The following is a 26,321-nucleotide window of genomic DNA, read 5'->3' as shown; positions in this document are numbered from 1 at the left end:
TGCCATCGTGAGTCAGCCATCAATAGACGACTGTGTGGCAGCAGTAACTGACTGTATTGTACAAGCAGCTGCTGCTCAGTGTATTCCTAAAACCTCATCAGGTTTTCCACGATATCCTCGTCCATGGTGGAATCCTACTTGCCACATGGCACAGAAGGCTCAAAAATGGGCCTGGGATACTTTTCGTAGATATCCCATGCTTTCGAACCGCATTGCTTTCCAATGGGCCCTTGCACATGCTAGGTGGGTAAGATGTCAAAGCCAGAAGAAATCTTGGATTAAGTTCACAACGAGCATATCTTCTACCACCAGTTCCAAGGTCATATGAGAAAGGATTCAAAAGGTCAGTGGGCACTACAATTCTGTCCCCTCTCGATCTTACTCTCTGATGGCAAAGAGGTAGCTGATGTCTGGAGCATCGCCCATACTCTAGGTGAAAGCTTTTGCCGGGTATCTAGAACTTCTGCTTGTTCCTCCACCTTCTTGGCCATCAAGACTCGGGCAGAGCTTTCATCTCTTTCCTTTTGAACTGACTGTCTCTATGACTATAATTGTCCCTTTACACTGGTGGAACTGAAAATGGCCCTTCATTGGTCTGGCAGTACATCTGTTGGACCTGATGATGTACACTATGACATGCTGTGCTATCTCTCTCCTGCTTCTCTTGATATTCTTCTAATTGTTTTTAACCGGATCTAGCAGGAGAATATTTTTCCTGATGCTTAGTGCCAGGCTATTATCTTACCTTTCTCTAAGCATGGGAAAGATCCCAAGATTCCTTCAAACTACCGTCCAATTGCTTTGATGAGCTGTCTCTGTAAGACCTTAGAGAGAATGGTTAATGCTCGTCTTGTTTGGTTCCTCGAATCAAACAACATCCTCTCGCCCACCCAGTGTGGGTTCCGACAACAGCACTCCATGACAGACCACCTAATTCGACTTGAAACATCAATCAGAGGAGCCTTTCTCAAACAACAGCATCTTGTATCAATATTCTTTGGCATTGAGAAGGCTTATGACAGAACATGGAGGTATGGCATTTTGCGAGATCTCCATATATATGGGTTACGTGGCCATTTCCCCATGTTTATTAAAAATGTTTTAATGGACAGGAGATTCCAAGATCGACACTTTCCTGTTTTTTTCTACAGGAACTTGGAGTCCCTCAAGGCTGTGTTTTGAGTGTCGCACTTTTCAGTATAAAGATAAATGCCATCACTGAACAACTTCCTCTCACTGTTGCGAATGGGCTCTCTGTTGACGACTTTCACATCTCATGTCATTCGTTGAACATGAGATATATTGAGCAGCAAGTACAAACTCTCCTCAATCGTGTACTGAAGTGGGCTACAGCAAACGGCTTTAATTTTTCTCTCTCTAAAACCGTTTGTGTGAACTTTTGTCACCAACGGGGTATTCACCCTGATTCTGACTCCATATCGGTGAAGTTTTGTTGCCAGTGGTCCCTGAGACCAAGTTCTTGGGGCTGACCTTTATACCACACTTAAAGCAGCTATGGGTCAAATGCACAAGAGTACTGAACATCCTCCATGTCCTCTCTACCACCAGTTGGGGAGCAGATTGATGTTCTGTGTTAAAGACATATCGTGCTCTTGTTCGATCAAAACTCGACTATGGATCAATGGTCTGTGGCTCTGCCTCAAAGATGCTGGGCCCCATTCATCATCAAGGCTTTTGACTCTTCACTTGGGCTTTCTGCACCTCCCCAGTTTAAAGCTTATACATAGAATCTCATGAACCTTCTCTGCACCTTTGCTCTTTGCAACTGTCTTTACTATATTCTTCGAAACTTCATTCCTTACCAAAGCATCCCACCTGGGGATGCGTTTTCCTTCCTCAGTGGACCATACCTTTTCAGAACAGACAATTTGCCATTGCTCCTTTTGGCCTTCACATCCAGGTGCAATTGGATGAATTGGGTCTGTCCTTGGATAACATTGCAGAATCCATTGGTCAGCCCCTCCCACCAAGGCTTATTATAGTCCCCAAATATGACCTTTCTTAAATCATTTGAGAAACGCAGAAACTGCCGATTGGAAGTACCCTCTTTTATTTACTGAACATCTTTCGAACAATCTTTTCATTTCAATTGATATGGATGGTTCCAAATCAGGTAATTCAGTGGGCTCTGCCATAGTTTATTGCGGTACGGTGGTTGCACACAAAATCTCCTCTACATATTCTGTGTTCACTGCTGAACTGTATTCCATATCTCTTGCCCTGGATAATATTTAAACTGAGCAGTACTCCAACTGCACTATTTATACTGACTCGCTTAGTTCTCTTCTGGCCCTGGAATTGCTTCATGTTGGCTCACACCCTGTTCTTGCTGATATTCAAATCGGACTGGCCCATTTCTCATGAACATCTACTTCTATCCAGTTTTTCTGGATACCAGGCCACGTTGGTGTTTGCAGGAATGAGCTTGCAGACACGGCAGCTAAATCTATTTTCTCTGGCACTATCACCTCTGTGCCTATTCTGTACAAGGTCTATGGTTCTGTATTCAAGGCACGGCTCTGCGCTAGCTGGCAGTCCACTTGGAGTGAGCAACACCACAACAAGCTTTTCCAAATAAAACTGTATATTGGGCTTTGGCCATTTAGCTTCCGTAAGGTTTGGAAGGACGAAGTGGTTTTAACTAGACTACACATTGGTAACAGTTTTTTAAGTCATCGTTTTCTTTTATCTGGAACTGATGCACCAGTGTGTAGTTTGTGTAACACTCAAATCACTGTAAGCCACATTTTACCCTCTTGCCATTGTTACGACTCAGCGATGGCACTATTTTAAACATGTTCTGTCCCAGGGTTTGTCCGTAACATTAGACAGTGTTATTGGTGACGGTGACTCTGTCCACCTTGATAAAGTTTTTAGTTTTTAATGACAATTAATCTTTTCAATTTCATTTAAGTGTTTGATATTTATTCATTACACATTTTTAATTGTGGTTCCTTTTTCAGAGTCTCAATCACTCTAGTTCAATTTGAAATTGGAAAATGGCCATAACATTAAATAACTCGACACCAGGACTGGAAAGGCCAACTTCAGGACTAACTGGAACTAGGCCAACTGGTACTGGCCATAATGACACATAACCCAGAACAAGGACTGGAAAGACCAACTTCAGGTGACTGATGGTGGTTCTTGTACTTACCTGTTAGTCTTCCTGGTGGATTATGATCATTACCATTATGCTAGAGAAAGTCCTTTACAACTTCTCTTACTCTGCTTTCTCTCTTAACATTGTAGACTAGGTGTCAACATTGGTTTTATGCTTTTTCTGTTTTTTAATGCTGTTTTGTTTTATCTTCATTTCCTTTTGTGTATTTTACTACATTTAATTTATTTTTACCTTTTACCAGAGGTTTGGTGCACATAGCCTTGCTGCTTTGTGCCATAAAACACGAAATCAACCAACCAAACAACCTTAATTTAAAGTTACATGGCATCATCATGCAACAATAGCTCCCCACCAATATCAGGACAACACAACCCCCAAGTGTGTTCAAATTTCTCGTTTGAGTTGATGAGATTTGCATTTGTTAATCAAACTTTGGTTTTAGTTTTCTTTGTTTTTTTTTTTTTTCAGAAGTGTGAATTATTGTCTTGAATTCTCAAATGATAGTAACTTTGCTTTGTTTTGTGTGAATGATGTTACACATACAGTCCTTATTTCTACTAAGGCATCTGGAGACTCGTTAACTGTTGGGAACATGGTAGCATGTTATGGATTACCATGTGTTTATTGGGTCTCCTACTCCTACCCTGTTAGCTGATGTTCTTTTTCCTCAGTTGGGAATAGCTTGTTGGGCTATAAATTTAAGGTTATTTTTGGGTTGTGCTTTGTTTTGAGGAATAACTTTAACCTTTCAGTCTACTTTTGGATTTCATTTTCAGGTATGTTACTTTCCTTATCTTTAAATTGTGTCCTCTAATATTGTCCATCCTTCTCTCCATGAATCCAGATATTAGGTTTATTTTGTTGTTTCCTTTCTCTTACAGCTCCTCACTAACACCTAAATTCCTCATTCTCTTGCATTCATAACTTCTGGTGACTTGCAGACATGCTTCGTTTCTTTTGTAGATGTATGTGGCCTTCTTGTGGATTGGATCCATTAAAATTGTCTTTGGTTCCTCATTTTTCCATCTTGTCACAACTCTATTGTCTCTCCTCCTTTCACCTTTAGTCTGAGACACTTCATCATGTTCTGGAGGGGTTTTCTGCAAAATTAATTTACTTCTCTCTGCCTGTTCCACTTCTGCATTTAGGACCCTTTGGATCAAATTGTGTTCCTGTTTACTGTACACGTTTCTCCTTTTTGTGTAAGTGGTCTTTGTAGGGCTTTCTTTTTTGTATTCTTAATGTCTTTGGTGGTGTTGATTTCTCACGGTTCTCATTATCATTCTAGGTTTTTATCTTACTTGACTTTGCCCTTTGACTCCTGTTCTCCATCTGGTTCAGTCTGCCCCTACCCTTTCCATTTCAAAATTCAGACTTTCCTCTTTTACTTTTCCTCCTACTACCCAATGTTTGGTTCATTGCTCTTCTTATTAGTGACTTACTTTGGCCCTTTGGATACCTGTCTTTTCCTTTTTGTTTGTTGTTAGTCTTATTTTCTGACAACAGTTAATTTTCACTTTCTCTTTTATAGCCTCTTCCCACTTCTCTGACTCCTTTTAACTTCCTCTTCTCCTTCTTCTGACCCAACTATGGTCTTTTTTCACCTAGTGTGTGGTTGGCCAAGGTTGATTGTTGAACATTTCTCTGCATCCCTGTTGACCTATCCTCTTCGTGTTGTCTCTGTTTCATCCATTAAATCTATCTTCCAATTTTTACTTCCTGTTTTTCAAGTCATTTTTCAGACCCATTCAGTATTTGGTACATCTGGGAATTTGTGTTATCTCTTGCTTCACTCAAACTCAGCTTTCTTCTCTTTGCCTGTTCACCAAAATTTATGATTCTCATTCTTATCTTATGCAAGGGGTTTTTTCACTTTTGGGGACTCTGACTTCCCTGAAACACTTTTTCCTTTGGAATATTCACACATGTATATTCTCCAATGGTCCTTGAAGACCCAAAGGATTTCTTTTGGGTTCCACTGCCCTCTTACTTCTCTTACTTTGCTTTCTCTCTTAACATAGTAGACTAGGTGTCAACATTGGTTTTATGCTTTTTCTGTTTTTCAATGCTGTTTTGTTTTACCTTCATTTCCTTTTATGTATTTTACTACATTTAATTTATTTTTACCAGACATTTGGCACAGATAGCCTAGCTGCTTTGTGCCATAAAACACTAAATCAACCAACCAACCATTTTCCATGGTATCCTCATTCATGTTGGAGTTCTGCCTGCCAAGAGGACTAGAAGGCTAAAAAATGGGCCTGGGGTACTTTTCACTAGTATTCCACTCTTCTGAACTGCATTGTTTTCCAACAAGTGGATGCTAGTCAACAGCTAGTTAGGCATTAAAGTCAGAAGAAATTTTGTATTAAGTTCACAACTAACATTTCTTTTTCCAGCAGCTCCAGAATTCTGTGGAATAAGATTCTGAAGATCAGTGGGGCATATGCTTCTCATCTTGCTCTCCAGTGGCCAAGAAGTTGCTGATGTCCAGAACATTACCAGTACTCTTGATAAGAACTAATTTTGTGCATCTAGCACTTTCTGTTTCTTAGCCATTAAGTCTTGGGCAGAGCGTTCACTTCTTTCCTTTATGGCCAATTATCTCTATAATTATAATTGCCCCTGTTAGAGCTCAGACTTGTTCTTCATTGGCCTGGCAGTACCTTGATCAGACTTGATGACTATGATGTGCTATCTCTCTCCTACCTATCCTGTTATTCTTCTGGTTGTTTTATCTAGTTCTGACAGGATAATGTATTTTCTGGTACTTGGCATCTGGCTGTTGTCCTCCCTTTCTCTGAACCTAGGATGAGCCCCATGATTCCTTCAATTTATTCTCCAATTGCCTTGACGAGCTGTCTCTGTAAGATCTTGGAAAGGATGATTAATGCTCATCTTGTTTGGTTCCTCAAACCAAACAACCTCCTCTTGCCCACTTAATGTGGATTCTAATGACAGCACTTCACCATGGACCACTTGATTAGACTTGAAACATTGATTGGGGAAGCCTTTCTCAAGTGATAACATTCTGTTTATCTACTTTTTTACCTTGAGAAGGATTATGATACTATGTGGAGACATGGCATTGTGTGAGACCACTTATATGGGTTGTGTGACCAGTTGCCTATTTTTATCAAACATTTTTAATTGACTGGCAATTCCCAGTTTGTGTGGGTTTGACGCTTTCCTGTTTTTCACACAAGAACTTGGAGTCCCTCTGGGCTGTGTCTTGACTGTCACACTTTTCAATATAAAGGTGAATGCCATCACCGAACAGCTTCTTCCTACAGTTGCAAGCAGGCTCTGTGTTTGATCATAAGTTGACTTTCATTCCACACATCAAGCATTCAAGCAGCTGTGTGTCAAGTGTACAAGAGCACTGAACATCCTCTGTGTTGTCTCTTCCATCTCCTGGGGAGAGGATAAATGTTCTAAGCTAAAGATCTATTGTGCTTTTATTGAATTGAAACTGAACTATGGATCTCTGATCTGTGGATGTGCCAGAACCTTAACCTTCTCCAATCCAGAGTTTGTACACTGAGTCTCATCTACACCTCTGTCGTTTCAAACTATCTTTACTGTATACTTCAAAACATTTATCTTTATCACAGCATTTAACTTTGGGTTGTGTTTTCCTTCCTCAGTGGACCATGCTTTATCAGAGTAAATTGTCTCCGTTGTTCCTTTTGGTCTTCATATCCAGGTGCAGGTGGCTGAATTGGGTCTGTTCTTGGATGATGTTGCTGTCTCCACTGGTCAGCCCATCCTACCATGGCTTATTACTATTCCTACCTATCACTTTTCTTTGAGTCATCTGAGAAAGGTGGATACTTCTGATTGGAAGCAACATCTTCTATTTGCAAAGCATCTTTCAAACCATCCTTCCCTCCCGATGGTTTGAAATCATGTGACTGCCATGGCATATTGTGGTTCAGTGGTTGCACACAGGATCCTTTCTACAATTTCTGTGTTTGCTGCAAAATTGTATGCTATTTCTCTTTCCCTGGATTGTGAAAAATCTATGCAGTACTCCATTGTACTATTTATATTGACTCGCTTAGCTCTCTACTGGCCCTGGAATCATTTCATGATAGTTTCACTCCGTTCTCACTCATATTCAAAACTGTCTCATTTTCTCTTATCATCCATTTCTATCCAGTTCATCTGAATACCAGGCAATGTGTATTCGTGGGAATAAGTTTGCTCACACCACAACTAAATCTGTCTTCTCTGATGTTAACATGGCCGTGCCTGTCTCAGACATGGACTACAGTCCTTTATTCAAGGCTAGGCTCCATGTCAGTTGAAAGACGACTTGGAGTGAGCAACATGATAACAAGCTTTACCAAATACAACCCTCTATTGGAATTTGGCTGTCTTGCTTCCATAAGGATCAGAAAGAGGAAATTGTCCTGGCTAGGATAGACATTGGTCACAGTTTTTAACTCCTCTTTGTATGCACCAGTGTGTGGTCTGTGTGACACTCAAGTGACAGTAACCAACATATTACTGTTCTGCTGTCTTTATGGCCATGAGTGACTACAATTTTAGACATACTTTTCCCATGGTGACACTTTCTATCTCAATTGTATTTTTAAATTTTTTAAAGCCATTGGCCTTTATTTTGCTTTAATGTGATTCCTTTTTACATATTTTAATAATTTTACCTTTTTTAATTTTTTAATTATTCTTTATTGGTTATTTGGCACAGATAGCCTAATTGCTTTGTACCAATAAACACTTAGGCAACTTTAATTTGTATAAAGCAACAGCTGGCACTTGTTTTTGACTGTTTATTTGTGATGATTTTTTGTCTCAGTTGAATCTTACAAAATTTTTGGATTCCAAATTATGATTGATAGTATAAATGTTTTTTGTGTTTTTTTTTCAAAATAACTTCAGTGTAGCAAGTCTTGTGGTACTATGTTAGATGCATCTTTTTATCAATATACAACTATGTTTTTATTATAAGTAATAATTTATTTTTAGTGTAACAGTTGTTGATTTATTTTTCCTCAAGATGACTTATTACTATACACTTTTCCTGCATTAATTCATGCATTTGTGACAACATATTACTTTTTTATTATAACAAAACATTTAAAAATGTTTTAGTTAGAGTTGTTATTAACATTACTTTTGTGAAATCAATTTGGTAATTTTCTTAGTTACATATGTGTTAGTTAGAGCTTTAATTATAATACAGTGTGTTTTGTCTATTTTAATTGTATCTGTATATTTACTTACTGTATAGTAATTCTTTTTTAATATTTATTTTGTAACTGTTGTTTTACTCTTACCTTCACTTTTCCAGCTATTTCCTTAAACAACATAATCTATTTTTTCATTCACCATAAAATGTTAGTATTTGTAATAAGTTTGGAATGTTTATTTGTACTTTATATCTTTTAACCTATAGTGTTATCAATCTGTGGTGGTTTAAAGGATGTCTTAGGCTACATATTTTTTTTATTATTATTACATTATTAAATCCTTTTATATCCAATATTAATAAAAGCAAAAAAAAGTTTTCTTGTTTTTCAGAGAATCATAACTTTCCATCTGGTTTAAACTTGTGGGCATACCTTGTTTATTGTTTGTAGGGTTCTTGCACAATGAAGCTCAATGGCACCACTGAGATGATGGTAAGTTGAGAAAAAATTAAAAAAGTAAAAGTAACAAATTTTGTGTTAATATCTGTAGAAATTGTAAGTGTATGTGTAATTGGATGTATGGATGGACAGAGAGATAGGTATAGATATATGGCTGAGTAGAGCGTGGAAATGAAATACTCTACAAGGATAGTCCAGTGACATATTATGATTTGTTCTTGGTGATATATTTTACCAGTGATTATGTTTTCTGCAAAAGAAATGTACCATCATTGCTCATATGATATTAATCTATTGTTTTTCACTAATTAAAAGAAAATTCCAACATTTATCATGCTATATATTATCACAGAAAAATAACAGTCTAGTTCAGTCAAGTTTAACATAAAAACCAATGTTTGCATTCATATGAAATAACTCTTTTTGATCAATAAATCTTAAGTTATTGCAGGTAAACATTTAAATTAACTCTTTCTGTTTGGCAGGGTCATTTTGATTGACCTTGCAACCACCATATAACCATGGAAGTATATATATCATACCATTAATTTAGTAAAAAATTCGCACAATTTGGTAGGCTTTTAGAAGCATTACCATTTTTTTGTACGCAGAAACTCCAATTTTTTACTAAAATGTTTTTATTAAAGATTTCTATATATAGAACCAGAACGTGGCCAAGATTTTGAGTAATAAGAGTGCAAGATGTGATATGTGTTAAGATTAGAAATACTTTTTTCATCTTATAGATTTCAGGTTTCATTTGCACAACCTCTAAAACCTAGTGAATGGTTGTCAAAATATTATTTTAATCAGCAAAACTATATTTTATATGTTATTGTTTTATCCTATCACTTTATAGCCTTGTTTGATTTGACAGATTTTGTAATGACCGTAAATATAAATTACTTTTCTTCTTTCTGGAATGACTGCAGATTGTTACAGAAAATTACAGCTCTTTATATAAAATACTTTAAGGCCCATACCTTTTTACAACTGTTTTTATTTGTGATTGCTATTTGAACCATATTCAACTAATAATCCTGTATACACAGAAGTAAATGTAAATCACGTGACAAATACATAGCACAAGCTACTTGGAGTATTTCTCATGGAGAAATTTCTTTGTTATCATTTCATTATATAACCTTATCTAACTTAAGATTCTAATTTTTGTCTTATTAATTTTATAACATTGAATAAAAATTGACATAAAACATAAAAGATTTCGTTCTAACATTTAGCCTCTTTTGTTTTTCTCTGTCTTTCAACAAAGCTTAAACCTAGTTACTTACAACTATATTACTATTGACTAAAATAATTTTTATTTATTTGTAACATGCACTTAACTACACAATATGATAATACACACAAAGTAGCTAATGTTTCATGAAAATTATAATTTAAGTAAATTTCTATGGCATATGTACATAAAATAATTCATTTAGCTCTTTGACATGAATTGGGCAAAAGCAATTTTCAGTCTGTACATGAAATAACTAGAAATATTTACTGAGAGCAAGGTAGAATTATACATCATTCAGTAAATTAGAACTTTGTCTTCCTATTAGTTATAAATGATGCAATAGCAAATGTCAGAGAGAGACTTAGCAATTTGTTAAAGAGAGGATGTGATAGGAAAGTATTGCAAATAGGTTTCACTTCCTGGTATATATTTCTGTAAAGAAAAAAGGCTATAAAAACTAAGGTGTGATTTATTAATACCTATAGTTTGATGATTGACTTATATTACTTTCAGGATATCATAATGGTAAGGAAAAAAACATTGATCATTCAGTGCAATTAAATTTCATAGTACAAAGAGAAGAAGAGATTAAAAATTTATATATTTAGTTAAGAAACTAAAACATGTATCAAAATGGTATTTGTTAACTACATTTTGATTCCAAATTTATTAATATACACTAATAATAAACTTGCTTAATTATGTTTTGATTTAATTCTGTATAAAATTGTGATATGCACAGTTTATTTATTCATATCAAGATGGCTTAAGTTAAAGATGAAAAGAAAATTTTAAGTATTACTTACACAATCAAGAAGCAAGAGTATCTGTTTGTTTGGCATGAAATCACTTGCCATGCTTGCCTGTCACCTCCTATCTTCACAAATTGCCAATATTTCTCAGTAACATTTCACACTGTATTATTTATAAAAATAGAAAGCCAAAATTTTAGCCAATTATATGATATATTATGCTGTTTTTAGTACAGTTTTGTAAATTTTGTTTTCAGTTTGGAAGTTTCTCTCATAATATTTTTTTTCACTTGTGATGTTCGAATTCAGAAGCTGTGTGAATTATTTTAAGGCTGTTATGCCATAGTTAGCTAGTTAAATTGTGATAGTTATAGAACATTGTTTGTTTTGTTTTTTTGTGTTATTATTTCGGGTTCTTAGATGCATTATTACACGTGGTGTAAGTTTGCAGATATATTGCTGTGCCATTGGGGGGTGAGTAGTCTGATCAAGGTTTAACCACATTAGTGAATTCTAGGGTTTTTTCCTCTCTTGTAACATGTTCTAAGCTATTATCTATAATCTGGATGATTCAGATACTGCTTTTATCTAGATGAAGGTATCTCTCACTACTAGGTTATAATGAATAATCTTGCATGATAGTCCCCAAACACATATATTTATGAAGATTTCTTCAAGATTCACAGATATCATAGAATAATGTGCCTTCCATTTAGTTGATTCTCAGTGGGACTCCTCTTTTGAAGTTTGGTAGGCTTTCATTAAATATTACAAGCCTTTTGTACTTAAAAAGTAAGTTTTTTTTAATTAACTGTTTCTACTACAGATTTGTTTCTTGAATATATGGAGACATAATGTTGTCTGCTCCAGGTGCAAATAATATTTATGTTAAGGTTAAAAATACTTCATAGGAAAATTTTCAAATTTCATTTGCACAACCTCTAAAACCTTCTAAATAAATATCAGATGTTTTTATTTTAGTAAAGCTTCATATTCCAACGCTATACAGTTAGTATACTGTAAACCTCTGAAGCTATAATTGTGATAAACTCATGACTTAAAAAATTAAAAAATTACAGTCATTTGAACAGGAACGTTTATATATTTTGAACATTACAAACCATTTAACTTTGGTAAATTAACTTTGGACTGGACATTAGTATTTCTACAAGGACATTGGATATCTTCCTCAGTGAAAAATAAGCTTATAAACCTCATGAGGCTTGCCAAGAATAGAACTAGCTAGCTTTCACCTCAAGAGAAGCATACCTGGTTATCAACATAAAATTAATTTGCTTTCCATGAACCATTGACTAAAGATTCAGTTCTAGACAAGATAGAAGACTCAGTATTGATTGTAAGTTTGTAAATCTGTTGTATATAAATCATTTATTTTTAATAACTGTTAGATATTGTAGTGTTGTTTGTTTTTCAAAATGTATTTGTGTTAATAAAAGAAATTGTGTGTATTGATCTTATTGGCAAGTATCATAAATTTGATATATATTAACATTTAATTAACTTTTAAGTTTAAATTCATGTTTCTTGCTATTTTAAACTGTTATATGTAACATAATAAATTAGATATTCATTCAAGATAAATTATAATATGTAACATGCACTGAGAGACCTTCTTGATGTTTCTTGTTCATCAGATTTTTGCTCTTGTCTTTTCATTGCCCCCAAGAAAACTGGAAATTAGAGACTTATAAATTTCTAGACCCTTCTTGTTTTACCACAGAATTGGTTTCTTCCATTGATCTCCATTTTGTTCACGAGGGGGCATTTTTTCAAGTTATGCAATCTTCTTTTCAGGCTTTCCTTGGCCTTGTAAGTATTTTGTTGGGTTATCAAAATCTTTGCTTGACATCTACATTCGTTGAGACTCTTGTCTCATAATTGTATGGATGACTAGGTTGCTTTTTTTTTTTTTGGTGTCTTCTAACTACACTCATTTCCTCTTCGAGGGAACAGCTTGTGTGAGTTGGTTAATCAAAATGGAGTAATCAACCCTTTTCCCTATACAGTAACCAGTTTGTTTGGAAGTTTTCTTCAATTCCCATCTTAGTTAGATCCAGCCTTTCTACTATGTATTTGGAACATAGAGCAGTTAGTCTATTGTACTCACGTGTTGTCTTCACTGGGAATTTCTTGATAGATGGAACTTCAGTTCAAATCATCTGGTTATCTTTCTCTCTTCCCTTCCTACTGACCTTGCTTGGTGGTTGGACAGATGCAGTCCTATGGTTGGTGTTCATCTTCCACCTTCTCATTCATGCTTGCATCTTTTTACCAATGCTTCTCTTGTGGGTTGGGATGCATATTTCAATATACCAGAAATGTCCAGGAGTTGGTTGTTGGCCAAATACAAGCTTCATATCATTGTTTTAGAGCTCATAGCTGTTTATTCAGCTATGTGTCATTTCCTTTATCTTCTGAGAGGGAAGATGATTATTGTGCATTCTGTCAGCAATGCAATAATTTTGTACCTCACCAAGCCATATAGTACCAAATCCAGGTCCCTTTGTTTTTGGATTCTGGATCTCCTGTTTCTAGTCCTCAAGCATCAAATACCCCTTTTGGCTTCCCATAATTCTGATACCTTAATTCTGGTTGAGGACTGGTTATTGCATCTACACAGTGTTATTCCCATAGTTGGTATGCTGTCATATGGGAACCACATACACAAATGATTTTGCCAGTTGAACAGCAAAGTTCTATCTTTCTGGTTTCCAGTTTCTCATCCTGATGCTTTAAGGGTAGATGGCTTTCAGTCAGGAATAGAGTGGCTTTCCTACTTATGTCTCCTCCCCAAAGTAGTTTCCCTAATCCACCATTCTATATTGAGTTCTTTTTTGATAACCCCAGTTTAGCTAGTTCAGTCTTAGTTCCCTCTCCTGAGGTCTCTACAATTGTCATCACTTGTGCCTTTCCTCTGTCTCCTTCTTTTCTTCATTAATTTCATTTAGATGTCATCCATCACACCACTTTCACCTTCCAGCTTCATGTGGATTTTGTCAGGTCAGTTGCAAGAAGTCAGGATCTGACACTGTATGTTGCTTCTCTCCTTTCCCTCTTGATCCAACCTACAACATTATTAACTTACAAATGATATTGTACTACTTTTCACCATTTTTCTATCTGTCATTATTTTTCACCTCCCATCTTTCTATTCCTCTCCTTTCCCTGTTTTTAATCCAGCTGTTTTGGTTTCAGTTGTTTCTGAATATAGAGCAGTCTTGTTGACCACTTCTTACTTTACCAGATATTACCAATATCTTATCCTTTCCTTTCTGTTATTGTCCTTTCATATTCTTTATCCTCACCATGTCTTCTCTGTGCTTGATTTGTATTTCAGTATTGTCCTTTTTGTCCCCTTTCAAACTTGCATTTGAACCTTGACTTTATATTTCCTGTACTATCTTTCCCTCAATATATATTTTCTGCTCCTGCAGGCTTGCTGTCATTGTAGGTCTAACCTTTTTGAAAAAGAGGTTTCCCATACCTCTTATTAGAGTACATATATTGTATTATACATGCACTGTTCCTTTATTTCTTCCCAAGACTTTAGCTGCTCATGAAGACAATTCTACCTTCAAATCAGTCTCCATCTCTTCTATTTTTCATGTTTATTTTGGGTCAGATCAAGTTTGCTTCCTGTGTCCTGTGTGAGCTTTGTTGTGTTATATGACTTGAATGGCTTCTTTTCATGGTTCAAGTTTGTTTCTTCTCTGGAAACCTTCTGTGCCACTTGACCTCTTTCATAAAACTTATGGGTTGGATTTGTCAGCTTATTAAGTTGCTTCACTCTTCTCTCTACTTGGAAGGGCATCATTTTTTCATGTCTTATTACATTTGATATATTACCTTGTCTCTAGTGCCTTGTTTTTGTCACCTTCTCTGGTAAGTATCATCCACCTGTAGCATTTCAACATGCACCTGTTTGACTCTTACCTGTGTATTTCTTTGTGTCATATTTTCTTTCATGTTCCCCCTTTTCTTCCATATATATATATGTATATTTTCAGATCCCACTCAGTGGCAAGCATTGCCTGGTCGGTTATGATATATGCTGTTTGTAGGGAGCATTGTGCAAGATCATTAGTGGCTTACCTAGTATACATATTTACTGGCATATAGCCTGTCAAAAATGACAAGGCAATTACTACCACTTCAAAATATAATATAGCCACGCATCCAAATCAAACTTAACTGACAGAAACAAGGGTGCAGTTGAGACAGTCAAAATTAAGATCATTCATGAAATAAATATGTGGCAATTCATAGAATAATTAATAGTAAAAACCTGTTAGATCAACAACTTCTAATATGTAGAAAGTCAATGTTTCAACAATAGCTTTTATATCATGTTGCTTGTGAACAAAAGTGTAACATAATATCATTGTTAATCTATGTACTAAAAGTATAAGATTTAATATGCAGAAAACAAAACTGGAAAATATTTGGTGATTTCTTAATTTAGAATATCTGGTGATAAAAGAGGTTTTGTTTCTTATTTTAAATGTTTCTGATGTAACAGAAAATATCTTAATTTAGAAATGATTTAAGTTTAAAATAGAACTAGTATTTTTACTTTCATGATAAATTTTATTGACTTGGCTCTAGGCTAGGTGATCCCACACTGTCTTTACTTTAGACTTATTAATGAGGTTTCTTTCCCTTTCCCAGCACTCTTTCACCCCTGTCACTGGAATCATAATGGGTAGACAGTAGTATATCTATATAAATGCCTTTAGGCTTTTATGACTCCTATTTCATGAAATCAAGCATGACATGACACACACACTGGCTTTAAAGGTTAGATGTGTGTGTGTCTGTATACACACATTATATAGAATTCTGATGCATACATGGTGAACTGTACTGCCCATCCCAGCTAGTTGAATAAATCAGGGGCAGTGTACCTTTCAAAATTGCATTTTCTCCAATACAGTGTTCCTCCATATTCCCCATTGCCTTTTATCTTTCCTTTCCTCAAGTGGAGTTTGGGAGTCATTGCCACTTTCCAGTTCCTAACCAATGGAATAATGGGCAACAAAGTCTTTTTCATATCCAACTAGATTAATGCCATAAGTTGGGTAACTCAAGGTGCAGCTTCACAACCTTTGTTTTTTTTTAAATTTATATCAATGGCATAGATGAAAGAATAGTCCAAATTTGCAGATGCTGATATGTTCTTGAGTGATGTTAGCTGTGAAGAGGATGCTGCTGTTGCTTTCCAAAAGGATTTAGATCATTTAGTAAGTTGGGCAAATAAATAGCAAATGGGTTTTAAATGTAATAAATGCAAAACAATGCATGTGGATTATCATAATTTTGAATTATAAAGCCATCAAAGCAATGTGCTAAAGAGATTATAATTTCATTGTATGAATCACTACTTCAACCACATTTGGATTATTCTGTTCATTCATGGGCTTCTTACTTTAGGAAAGATATTGAACTGTTGGAAATGGTTCAGAGAAGGGTTACAAGAATGGTGCCTGTAATGGAGGAGTTGTCATATGAGAGATTAAGATCCTTAAATTTGTTTTCTTTTGAAAAAAGAAGAGTTAGTGGGGAGCTGATTGAAGTGTTTAAGATAGTAAAGGGAATTAACAGTGTTGATACATCATCTTTTTTGTACTTTCCTGTAAAAATAATTGAACTACAGAACAAATATAAATTTTGGCAGTGTAGGAATCATCTTCAGCTAAGACAATTTTATTTTTCCAAAATGATGGATGGCCTTTGGAATGGGATGTCTCTAGAGGTTGTGGAGGCAATAAATTTATGCAAGTTTAAGAGAAAGCTTGATAAGTATATAAATGATAAATTTATTTATTAATAGTTTTGGTTTAGGTCAGAGAATAGAACAGCCAAGATAGATCTTTAGATCCCATGTTGTCCTAACAGGTTACATGTAGAACATGCATCATAACATTATGTATCACTTCACAACATTGAGAATATGGCAAAGCTGGGAACTCTCATGGGAACAATCTACCTCAGGTGTTCTTATGTTGATGGGAGCTTGACCAGCCAGTGCTAAATCCTCTTCTTAATACCATGTTCAGATGGGTAATACCCTGTTCCCACAATTGGAACTGGTAAATGCCCCCTTCTTAGTAATTCTGGTTGCAGGTTTTTATTTTCCTGCTTCTGTAGTTGATACTGGGGGACTTATCTGCTTTGTAGTACTGGTTGTGGTACAGCAGGCATTCCATATTTTTCTTGTAATGCCAGATGCATGATGTTCCTTCACTACTAGTATGGTTGAGTAAGATGTATTATTTGCCTGCTCATAATACCAGGTAAAGGATAACTCCCTGTTCTTACAGTTGAGTTGAGGCTTAGAAATAACTTTATAAGCTAAGGTTCATTTTGTTGCACTTCCTGTCTTCTGTCGCTGATTTGGAAGGTTGTCCAACAGATGCCATCTAAATTCTAGATGCCTGTAGTTTAGCACTGCATTTACTTTTAGGAAGGGTTGGTATATAATATTACTAATGTTCTCTTGTCCTGGCCACCATAAACTGTGCATACTGGTTTTGATATAACATGATATTCTCTTCCACAGACAGGATATGGAACCTTATCTGTATGGTTGGAATTGAGCAGATACATCACAGTATCATGTGTAATGCCTTTTTCTTCATAACTCTATGAACAGCCCATTGGATTTTTAATTTTTCCGTGTGGGTTTGGAGTTACCTATTTATATCTGTTTACTCTTTATACTACTTGTGACTCTTATTCTACTGCAGTTGTTTTTTGTTTGTTTGTTTGTGTTGTTTTTTCTGGTCATTTTTTATATGGTTCAGGATGAAGTGAGACTTGCATTGATTATTTACAACTGATACATTATTTTCCAGGATTTTTATTTTACTAACTTTAGACCTGAATGTCACCCATTTCACAATACCTCTCTTTTTTGAGGGTGAAAAGCATACCTGTTTGAGAAGTGGTGCAGTACCCCAAGTGTTTACTTCCATTCCATTATGGGACACACCTGTTTGATTCTCTATGGAAACTTTCCACAAGATGTCTCTTGTTTTTTCTTGTACTTGTCTCTACACCTGCTCAATATAATATTCTAGCTATTGTGTGAGTGTAGGTAGGTATCATATCAGAAAGTGTCATTTTCTTATACTAAAAATAGATTTATGATAGAAACTCACTTTTGTCACACACTTTCTACCCTTCCTTACCTCATCTAGTGCTCTTTTGCTTATTGTGGTCATAATCTTAAAAGTGAAGTTCACATAAAGTAATACAGAGGAAGGCAGCTGTTTTGGGAGAGGGTGTCATACTTCTGCTGGTGAAGTGTTGTTGCCTGCATGTAGTATACAAAATGAGTAGCTCAAACTTATGGAGTATAAAGACTAGTGTGTCAAGCAATAAATGTTTCTCCAATGTATTAAGGGCAGTGGAATATAGAAAAAAAGAGATCTGTTTTCAGAGAAAAAAAATGATTACACATTTCTTTTATTTTCTCTACCCCCTACCCTAAATAGATTTGTATGATCTACTGACCATGTAACCATTATATATTTAAAAACAAAAAAGAAAAGAAATAAATCTAAATTACACCCTTCTTTTCTTTCTAGAATGACTGCAGATTGTAATAGGAAACTACATATGTTTTTCTTAAGTAGTTTAAAACTTGTCTACATCTGTTTATACTTAGTTTTATTGGTTTATTGCCTTTTAATCTGTGTCCTGCTACTCAAGTAGTAAATCACTTGGTGAACCCATAGCTTACATTACTGTATTCAATTGAGGCTTGTCCCCTTCTAGCTTAAGATAATTGTGCTGTGTGTAATCTGACCCTATTAACTTCCATGAAGTTTTCTCATGTCCAATAGGCCTGAATCTGTTGGACCCTTACAACACTCTGCAGTTGGCTTTTTTCCAGTCACCTCATGTCTGCAGTTATCCACAGTTCCCCAGCAGAATTTGGGATGACACTGGATACTGTATGTTTTTACTCTGTTATGTTTATCACCTTTAGTTTTTTCCCTTCAAACATGGGTACTCTGTTATTGAAATCCTGGGTAAGAATGCACTGTTACCTTATGGGTGTCTACCCATATCCTACTTACATGCCGTATAAGTGGCACTTTTTACTCAGGTAAATTTTTAGAGATCTTACCACATTATTGCATTGAAGGGCAGTGATGACTATTCAACAATATTACTTCTGTTTTGTTTGGAGCTTTTCTTGCCTATTGTCAAATCTGATATTGCTGAGGGTATAGGCAACTATCGTATTGATTTTAGCAATGTGGAAACATGCTAATGGAGTGTGCTCTTGTGGCACACTTTCATCACAGAATTCAGGATGTGGGGGTGTGTGATCAGAAAGTGATCTCCAGTAATCTTACCTTCCATTATCCCCATTTCTATCTTCTTGCTTTCTTGGAATCTTTTTTTCTGTGCAACATTTATTTGAGGTAATTCAGTATTTTTTCTCGAGGATGCTGTCAATCATGTCAAACATTTAACTTCAGGATTTTATTCCAGGTTCTTGATGCTCCCTCAGAAAGCTGGGAATGAGCATCTGATTATATATGTTTAATCTCAAAAATTCCTTTGACATTCCATGTTTTTTTTCTCACAGAGTCCTTCCTCACACATTCATGTACATTCATTCTAGATTTATGGATCATTTTCACAAGGATTCAGAGCTGTTATTAGCTGTATTCCAACATACACCTTACAAACACACTCAGTTGCTGATTTGGATTGCTACTTTAGTGGAGTGGCTCAACATGTTGGAGAAGCCCTTCCTTCTCCCAGAACATTACCTCTTTTTTCCTGGGAGTACCATTTTAAAACTCTCCTCAGTTGGGCCAAATTATTCTATTCTTGGTTTTCAATGTCCAATTGCCTCATGCTCTTTCTGCAGTTGAGGCTCTTTCCTTTTAATGGGACATGGGCTTCTATTGAAGCCCTTACTCTTGAGAGTCATGCATTGTTCATACCCTTCTTTGGGTGCTGCATATTTAATGGAATTTTGCCTTGGATCTTCTATATACTTTTATATCTATCTCTATTCAGCACTTCAAGTTGATTTCATATTGTGGCTGAGCAGAGTCAACACAATAACAGGTGTGCCTCTTCCACCTCCAGGATTAGAGCTACATCTGTATACAGATGCTTCTTTTACAGGTTGGGCATCAAGAATGGACTCTCCAGAAATGTTGAGTCATTGGTATTTTTTGTTGAGGTAGCAATGAATGTAAACATCTTAGAGCTTTTTTGCCATATGTTATGTTTTGGATAATTTCCTACCTTGAGTATGAAGCAAATTGCTTTAATCCATTCCCATAAAATTACCTGTTGTCTTGTACATTAATCAACAAAGTGACATCTGTTTATGATCACTGTGTTTCTGAATGTTAGAACTCCTATTCTGGCCACATTCATATTGCACTTGCTCAGTTGCATTTTATGTTCCAGGTGAGTTAGATCTTGTGGTAAAATTATTTCATCCTTACAGGATCCTATCAGGGTATTATCCTCAATATCCAAGTTTTCTGAAGGTTATACAATCAGTGAAGTACATCACCTCATTAACTTTGAATACTTTTGCCACCCATCTCAATATTAATTTTTTTGGTTTCCAGTTCTTCTCCTTCATTAACCTTGGTCTCTGATATTTTATTCTGTAGTTGCTATATTTTAGCTTGTGAGATGACTTTAACTATTCAAATATGGAGCTTCTTTCCCTTCCCATTATATACATACTCTTTCTCTCATGGTATATCAAATAAATTGATATACATTTCATCATTGGTCTCTGAAAAATTATTATATTATTTATTTTTCAGTTATTCTTTATGTCTCTGGCTCTTTTACCTGGCTGTTTGACAATGATTCTTTCATATCTACCATTGCTGGCTATCAAGCAGCCTTATCCAATATCATCCATATTTTCCCATTACTGCAGGGTGTTTTCATCTTGTAATATTTCCCTTTTGATGCAATTCTTCTGGATCCTTCACCCTTCTCATCTTACAATCTTTCAGGATTGGTATCTTGATATAATTCTCTACTCCCTTACATAAAACACATCTGAATCCTTGTCTGCCTGTTCTTTATGTTTTTAATAACAAATAATGTGCATGTATTCTCCTGTATCTGGATTATAGTTGTTTTTTTACATTTTTATTCCCATTCAAATTAAGATAGACTTATGTCCTTTACAAGTTCTCACAGGTTATATTGCCAAACAGTTTTTTTTTTGTGTGTGTGGTTCCCATTCATTTTTATTCATCCCCTGGAACCCTTCATCTCGAGGTATTTCACCTACCACTTAAGGTTGTATTTGCCACCTCATCAGAATGGTTTATTCTTTCTGGTTATACAATTCCTAGTGTTTTGTGTAATTGTCATCAACTACAGCACAGTACCTAGCTAGTGAGCTATACTGATTACATTCTTCTCCCATTATTTGCATTGTGTGTTGGTCATGTCCTCCTCATCTGGATATGCATACTGTATGTTGTCATACTCCAAACATTAGTTCAACTGTAAATGGTTGAGTGATTTATATTTCTATATTTTTCTTGCAGGATCATAATATTATTTATATTGAATCCCATTCTGTGATGAGTGGTGCCTGTCCAGGTACACTAAGTGTTAGATCTATAGGTCTATTTCTCTCACTGTTGAGATGGATGTTTTGCAAGATCACTTGTAGGTTTCTTTCCTCAGTGTTTTGCATCATGAACTTGTCCATCCCAGATCATATGCTTGTGGACTAGTATGAATGAAGCAGAAGGGGATTGCAGTCCTTTGAGTTAATAAATTGTGAATGGCTGACTTTTAAAAATAGGATCTCATGGTCGTCCATTGTATTCCTCAAAACTCTCCAGTGTATTTCTCTCCCTTTTCCTATGGAGTACAGTAATTCTTACCACTTACTAACTCAGCTACTGAGGTGGTGAACAATGGAAGTTTCCTCTTGAGTGTGCCTGGTCTTTCCCTGTTGGGAATAATAGTGATTTTCTTCTAGTGTAAATATGTTACTCTTCTCTTATCAAGGACCTGATGTACAATTTCGAATGTCATTTGTTTTTGGATTGAATGAAAAAGCAGTTTACCTCCAGTTGGGAGCCCTCTTTCCTACCACTTTCTGGATGTTAGTTTTTGGACAACTTGTTTTGATTGGAACTGGACCAACCACCATAAATATTTACGAGTGGACTGGGACACCCCTCCTGCAACAGAATGGATGATGCATTTCCAATGCTGCATAAGTTTTGACTTGGTTGACCCTCCACATTGCTTTTCACCTTCTTGTCTTCATCTAAATGTCTTTTACTAGGGGACAGGAGTTGGTCATGTTAGTTGTACACACAGTGATAGCTTGGGTTTCTTGGAACAGAAGTGCTTCTTCTCTTCTGGTTCATGAATCTTGAAGTTGATAGAGGATTTCCTGCTATTGTGGACCAGATGGTTGATTCCTGATTTTGGGGTGGAGGTAACCTTTCGTTTACACCATTATCACATCTGGCTACAGTTAGTTCAGGACCTCCTTCTACCATGGACAGGATGTTCTGTTCCCTGTTCTGTTGGTTAGATTTGAATTGATTTCCCATGCCCTTTCCATGTTATACTTTGGGCACATAACTCATTATTGCTTGTGCCTCTTTGCCTCCAGTTTAGTGACACTATCTTTCATGAAGAGTGAAGAGTATACCTGATTCAGATATTGTGTTATCTCCCATGAGTGTGTTGTTTCTTCTCAGAGATGTCATACTGTATGGGTTCTCTTTAAATGCATTCTGACAGAAGCTGGTCTAAGTAATTGTGCAACATTTCTTCTGCTAGATCAATTTTGTGAGAATAAGTAAGGTACCATATCGGAACTTATAATTTTCGTACACAAAATGTATCTTTGATAGATACTTCGACTCATATTTCACACACTTTCTCCTACTTTTAGTGTTTGTTTAGTGCCTGACTTTCAAGTGAAGATTGGATAAACTTGTGGAGAGGAAGCCAGCTGCATCAGAAGAGTGTGTCATACTCCTTTCAGTGGAGAATTGTCATATGATTACTTCCTGTCAAAGACACAGCAGACCCATGTTAAACATGGGGTCAGTGGGATATTCAAGACTAGCAGCAAATGAATAAATAAATAGAGAAGAACACTGAATTATAAAAACTATTATGGGAGCAAAGTATCTATCAGAAATAAATTTTTCTTTTTAAAAAAAAATCATAAATGCTACTTTTTTCCCAGTCAAGAATAAAAATATATGTTTTATGAATGTAAATCAACTTTCAGTTTGAAAATCAGTTGCACCTTTTCAGGTTACAACACTGTAATGCCACATGTACAAGCACTAAAAATAACAAAATGTGACTTTTGTCTTTGGCATGTTTTAAAATAAGTGTATGTTTCTGTTGTTATAAATAAGTAACATATGATGGTTTAAGGAATAGATACAAGGCATATACAAGAAAACATGAAACAGTATAGAAACTCCAATGATGTTAATATACAAGTGTCACTAACTTAGGGATATCGGTTTGTTTAACATAATTAACATTTTAAATTTTGAAGGCATAGGTAAGTTAAGCACTTCTTTGAGCTAACCCTTTAAAACTTGATGGTCTGTGTGGTGCAAAAAATATCAGTCCTAATAAAGAGAAATTCAAAGCATTTCTTTACCATGATGTGATTTGCATTATAAGTCTCACAGCAGATACTTATCACAGGTTACCCACATGAGAACAAACTTCCATCAGTATTTTGAAATAAAGACACTTTACTGCTTTTTAAGCAGAAGAGTCAACAGGAATATTAAGAACAATGCAGGTCAGGATGGAGAAGTTTTTACAAGTGATGAATAATTGTCAGTGAAACTATGAACAGTAATATGACAACAAACCTGGATGTTTACAATGATGACACCATAGTGCTACATGAAGACTGCTCTAGTAATAAACCAGTCACTTTATCAGTACCAATGGTTAGATGTTGTAGGGCATCCTTATGTACTTGGCTGTACTTCTTCATTTCATATAGCTGTAGGAAAAATTTGGCATTTCAGAGTCAATCATATGGTTGAAAGTACACATTAATATCGTTGAACCATTCCAAATAACCCATTGAGTTTGCTTAGAATGCATCATTGTTTTTTAATGTATTTAAGATGACTGGTAAACTTCCATATTTTAAGGGCAATATATCCATGACCACAAGGCATATCAAAAATTTTTAATGCATTTTTTAAGTCTTATACTGACCCAAGTTAGTATAAATGTTATAAACTCAAATAATGATGTATAATAAATTTAAAATTTTGGTTTTATAAACAATATATAAAGAATGTGCATTTTTGTAAAAGTGGCTATTAAGTTCTTCAGTTTCCTGTTGAGTTAATTCACAAGAACAAAGAAATACCTTATAAATATAACTTCAAACATAGAAAACTTCCAATAAAATTGTGAGAAAACACAGCACCTTCATAACCTTATGCTTCTACTTACTAGTGCATGTTCCTTTCAAATAATTGTGTATATTGCAAAATTTGTTTAAGGATATGTATGTTTATTTTGTTATAATGCTTGTTTGGTGTGCTGTTAATATTTCTAGAATGTTTGAGTTTCAGTATTTTACAACTTTCTATGTCATTCTGTTACAGCCCTGTTCATGGCAAGAGTTCACAGACATTCATCCTTTCGTACCCAAAGAGCAAGCAGAAGGATACAAACAATTGTTTGAAGAGCTGGAGCAAGATCTATGTGAAATAACTGGGTTTGATAACATATCTTTTCAGCCTAACAGGTGTGTTTGCGTGTTTTAGTACTTTTACATAAGGTAGATCAAAGTGTACACAGTTATACTTAAAACTTGATTAAATTACTCTGTTATCAATGTATACGAGTAAATGTAGCATAAAAACATAGTAAAAAATAATAAACAATGAATTTATAAATCAGAGTTTAATATTATATAATATAAAGTTCTTAATTTTATCAAGAAATATTTTTTTAAAAATTCTGTCTTTCCTAGTATCAGAATTGTGACATTTGCTTTTTAGATCTTCCTTTATTTTTTATTAGTAACTTATTTACTACCTGCCCAAGAAGTATGAAATTTGATGGAAATTACTCATTATAATGTCAGTATTATTAAGACAAAGCATTATTGCTAATAGCCTTCAATTGTATTTATTTATGGAACCATAAACTAGAAAATTATACTCATTTGCTATACCCACCTGTCACATCCCTCTTTCACAAATTACCAATAGTTTTCTTTGATATTTTATACAACATTATTTATAACCAATAGAAAGCTAAGATTTTAATTTATTAAGTGACATATATTACATCATTTTCTTTTCAGTGTTTTATCTATTTTGTCATTTGGTTTGAAATTTTCTCATGGGAATCACATTGGTGAGCTTAGCTGAACTTTTAAAGATTTTTATCACATAATTAGAAAGTCAAATATATTATGGTAGTTGAAGGGTAGTGTCTGATATTCACTTTTAATTATTCCATTATTATAAAGGACATAGGCTTAAAGTTTTCTTTTAGAACTGTTACTGATTTGCACCAAGAGATGGCATCAATATATTAACATATTATCTTGCTATTAGTTGTTCCAGTGTAAGGCAGAGCCAATGTAAAGTACTATCCCTTTTATATAGATACGCTGTTATGTGACACATATGTAACTAATTCTTCCAATTAGATATCTTATGTTGTTATGCTTTTTTTTTAAACAATTGATCAAAATAATACTTAGGAATACATACACTCATGGCACCCCCAGAAACATAAAACTACTAAAAGTAAAAATGGATTGCTGCAAATAAAAATTACAGACAGATAGATTACTAAGTGTCATATTTATTAGTGCTTTCCAGAAAATTGTTCAGTAATATTTGTTATTCCTGTTTTCATAACAATAAGATTTTTCTCATCTAAAGTATAAATTCAGTTTGGGATTGCTTTACAAATTTATTTTTTTCATTTGTTTTATTCTTTATAATAAATATACCTCACAATAAAATTAAATATTATGTAGTAAAGCTACAATTTATGGTTATGGAACGGAATTCTTATTCCAAACTTTATCTGAATGTACCAAAAATAAATGAAGTAAAACAAACACCTTTTGATGTTTAAGTCATCAAATAATCAAATATTTTGAGATGGACCTTTCAGTATATATTTAAAACATTCCCTAATGTAATTTCACAAGAATTTGAAGCTGTAATGTATGAAAACTAAGATACTTTTATTTTTGTGAAACTAAATATCTTCACAAAAGTTTGTGGTAAATTTTGAACAATTTCATATACTAGTTTTATTTTTGGAATGAAATATGATGAAAGAGCTACATTACATACTTACTGTAAACTCCTGGTAGTCATAAGGTTGATTTATTTGTAATTAGTTTCTCAATAACTGACTTGAGATCTGTCATTTAGTGAGTATTGTATAAAAAGAAGAATCAGTGAATATATATGGATGAATTATGTTATGTGTTGTCCCCTTTATTGAGATTTTCTGCAGACATATTTTAGTTTCTT

General features: G+C 34.8%; 1 protein-coding gene across 3 annotated transcripts in view; it reads left to right on the top strand.

Annotated features, from left to right (window-relative positions):
* The window catches only part of LOC143224981 (glycine dehydrogenase (decarboxylating), mitochondrial), a 156,872-nt gene that overhangs the window by 90,501 nt on the left and 40,050 nt on the right, over nucleotides 1-26,321 (top strand). For all 3 annotated transcript variants that reach the window (XR_013013559.1, XM_076453566.1, XM_076453579.1), the window contains 2 exons: nucleotides 8,752-8,793; nucleotides 24,420-24,562. Coding sequence is in view for 2 of the 3 variants with exons in the window: in XM_076453566.1 (XP_076309681.1) it covers nucleotides 8,752-8,793; nucleotides 24,420-24,562 (185 nt within the window). In the remaining variant the exon portion in view is untranslated. The remainder of the gene's footprint in view (nucleotides 1-8,751; nucleotides 8,794-24,419; nucleotides 24,563-26,321) is intronic.

Source organism: Tachypleus tridentatus, chromosome 1 (assembly GCF_004210375.1).
Source record: "Tachypleus tridentatus isolate NWPU-2018 chromosome 1, ASM421037v1, whole genome shotgun sequence".
Lineage (NCBI taxonomy): Eukaryota > Metazoa > Arthropoda > Merostomata > Xiphosura > Limulidae > Tachypleus > Tachypleus tridentatus.
This window is presented reverse-complemented; position numbering and strand designations above follow the sequence as displayed.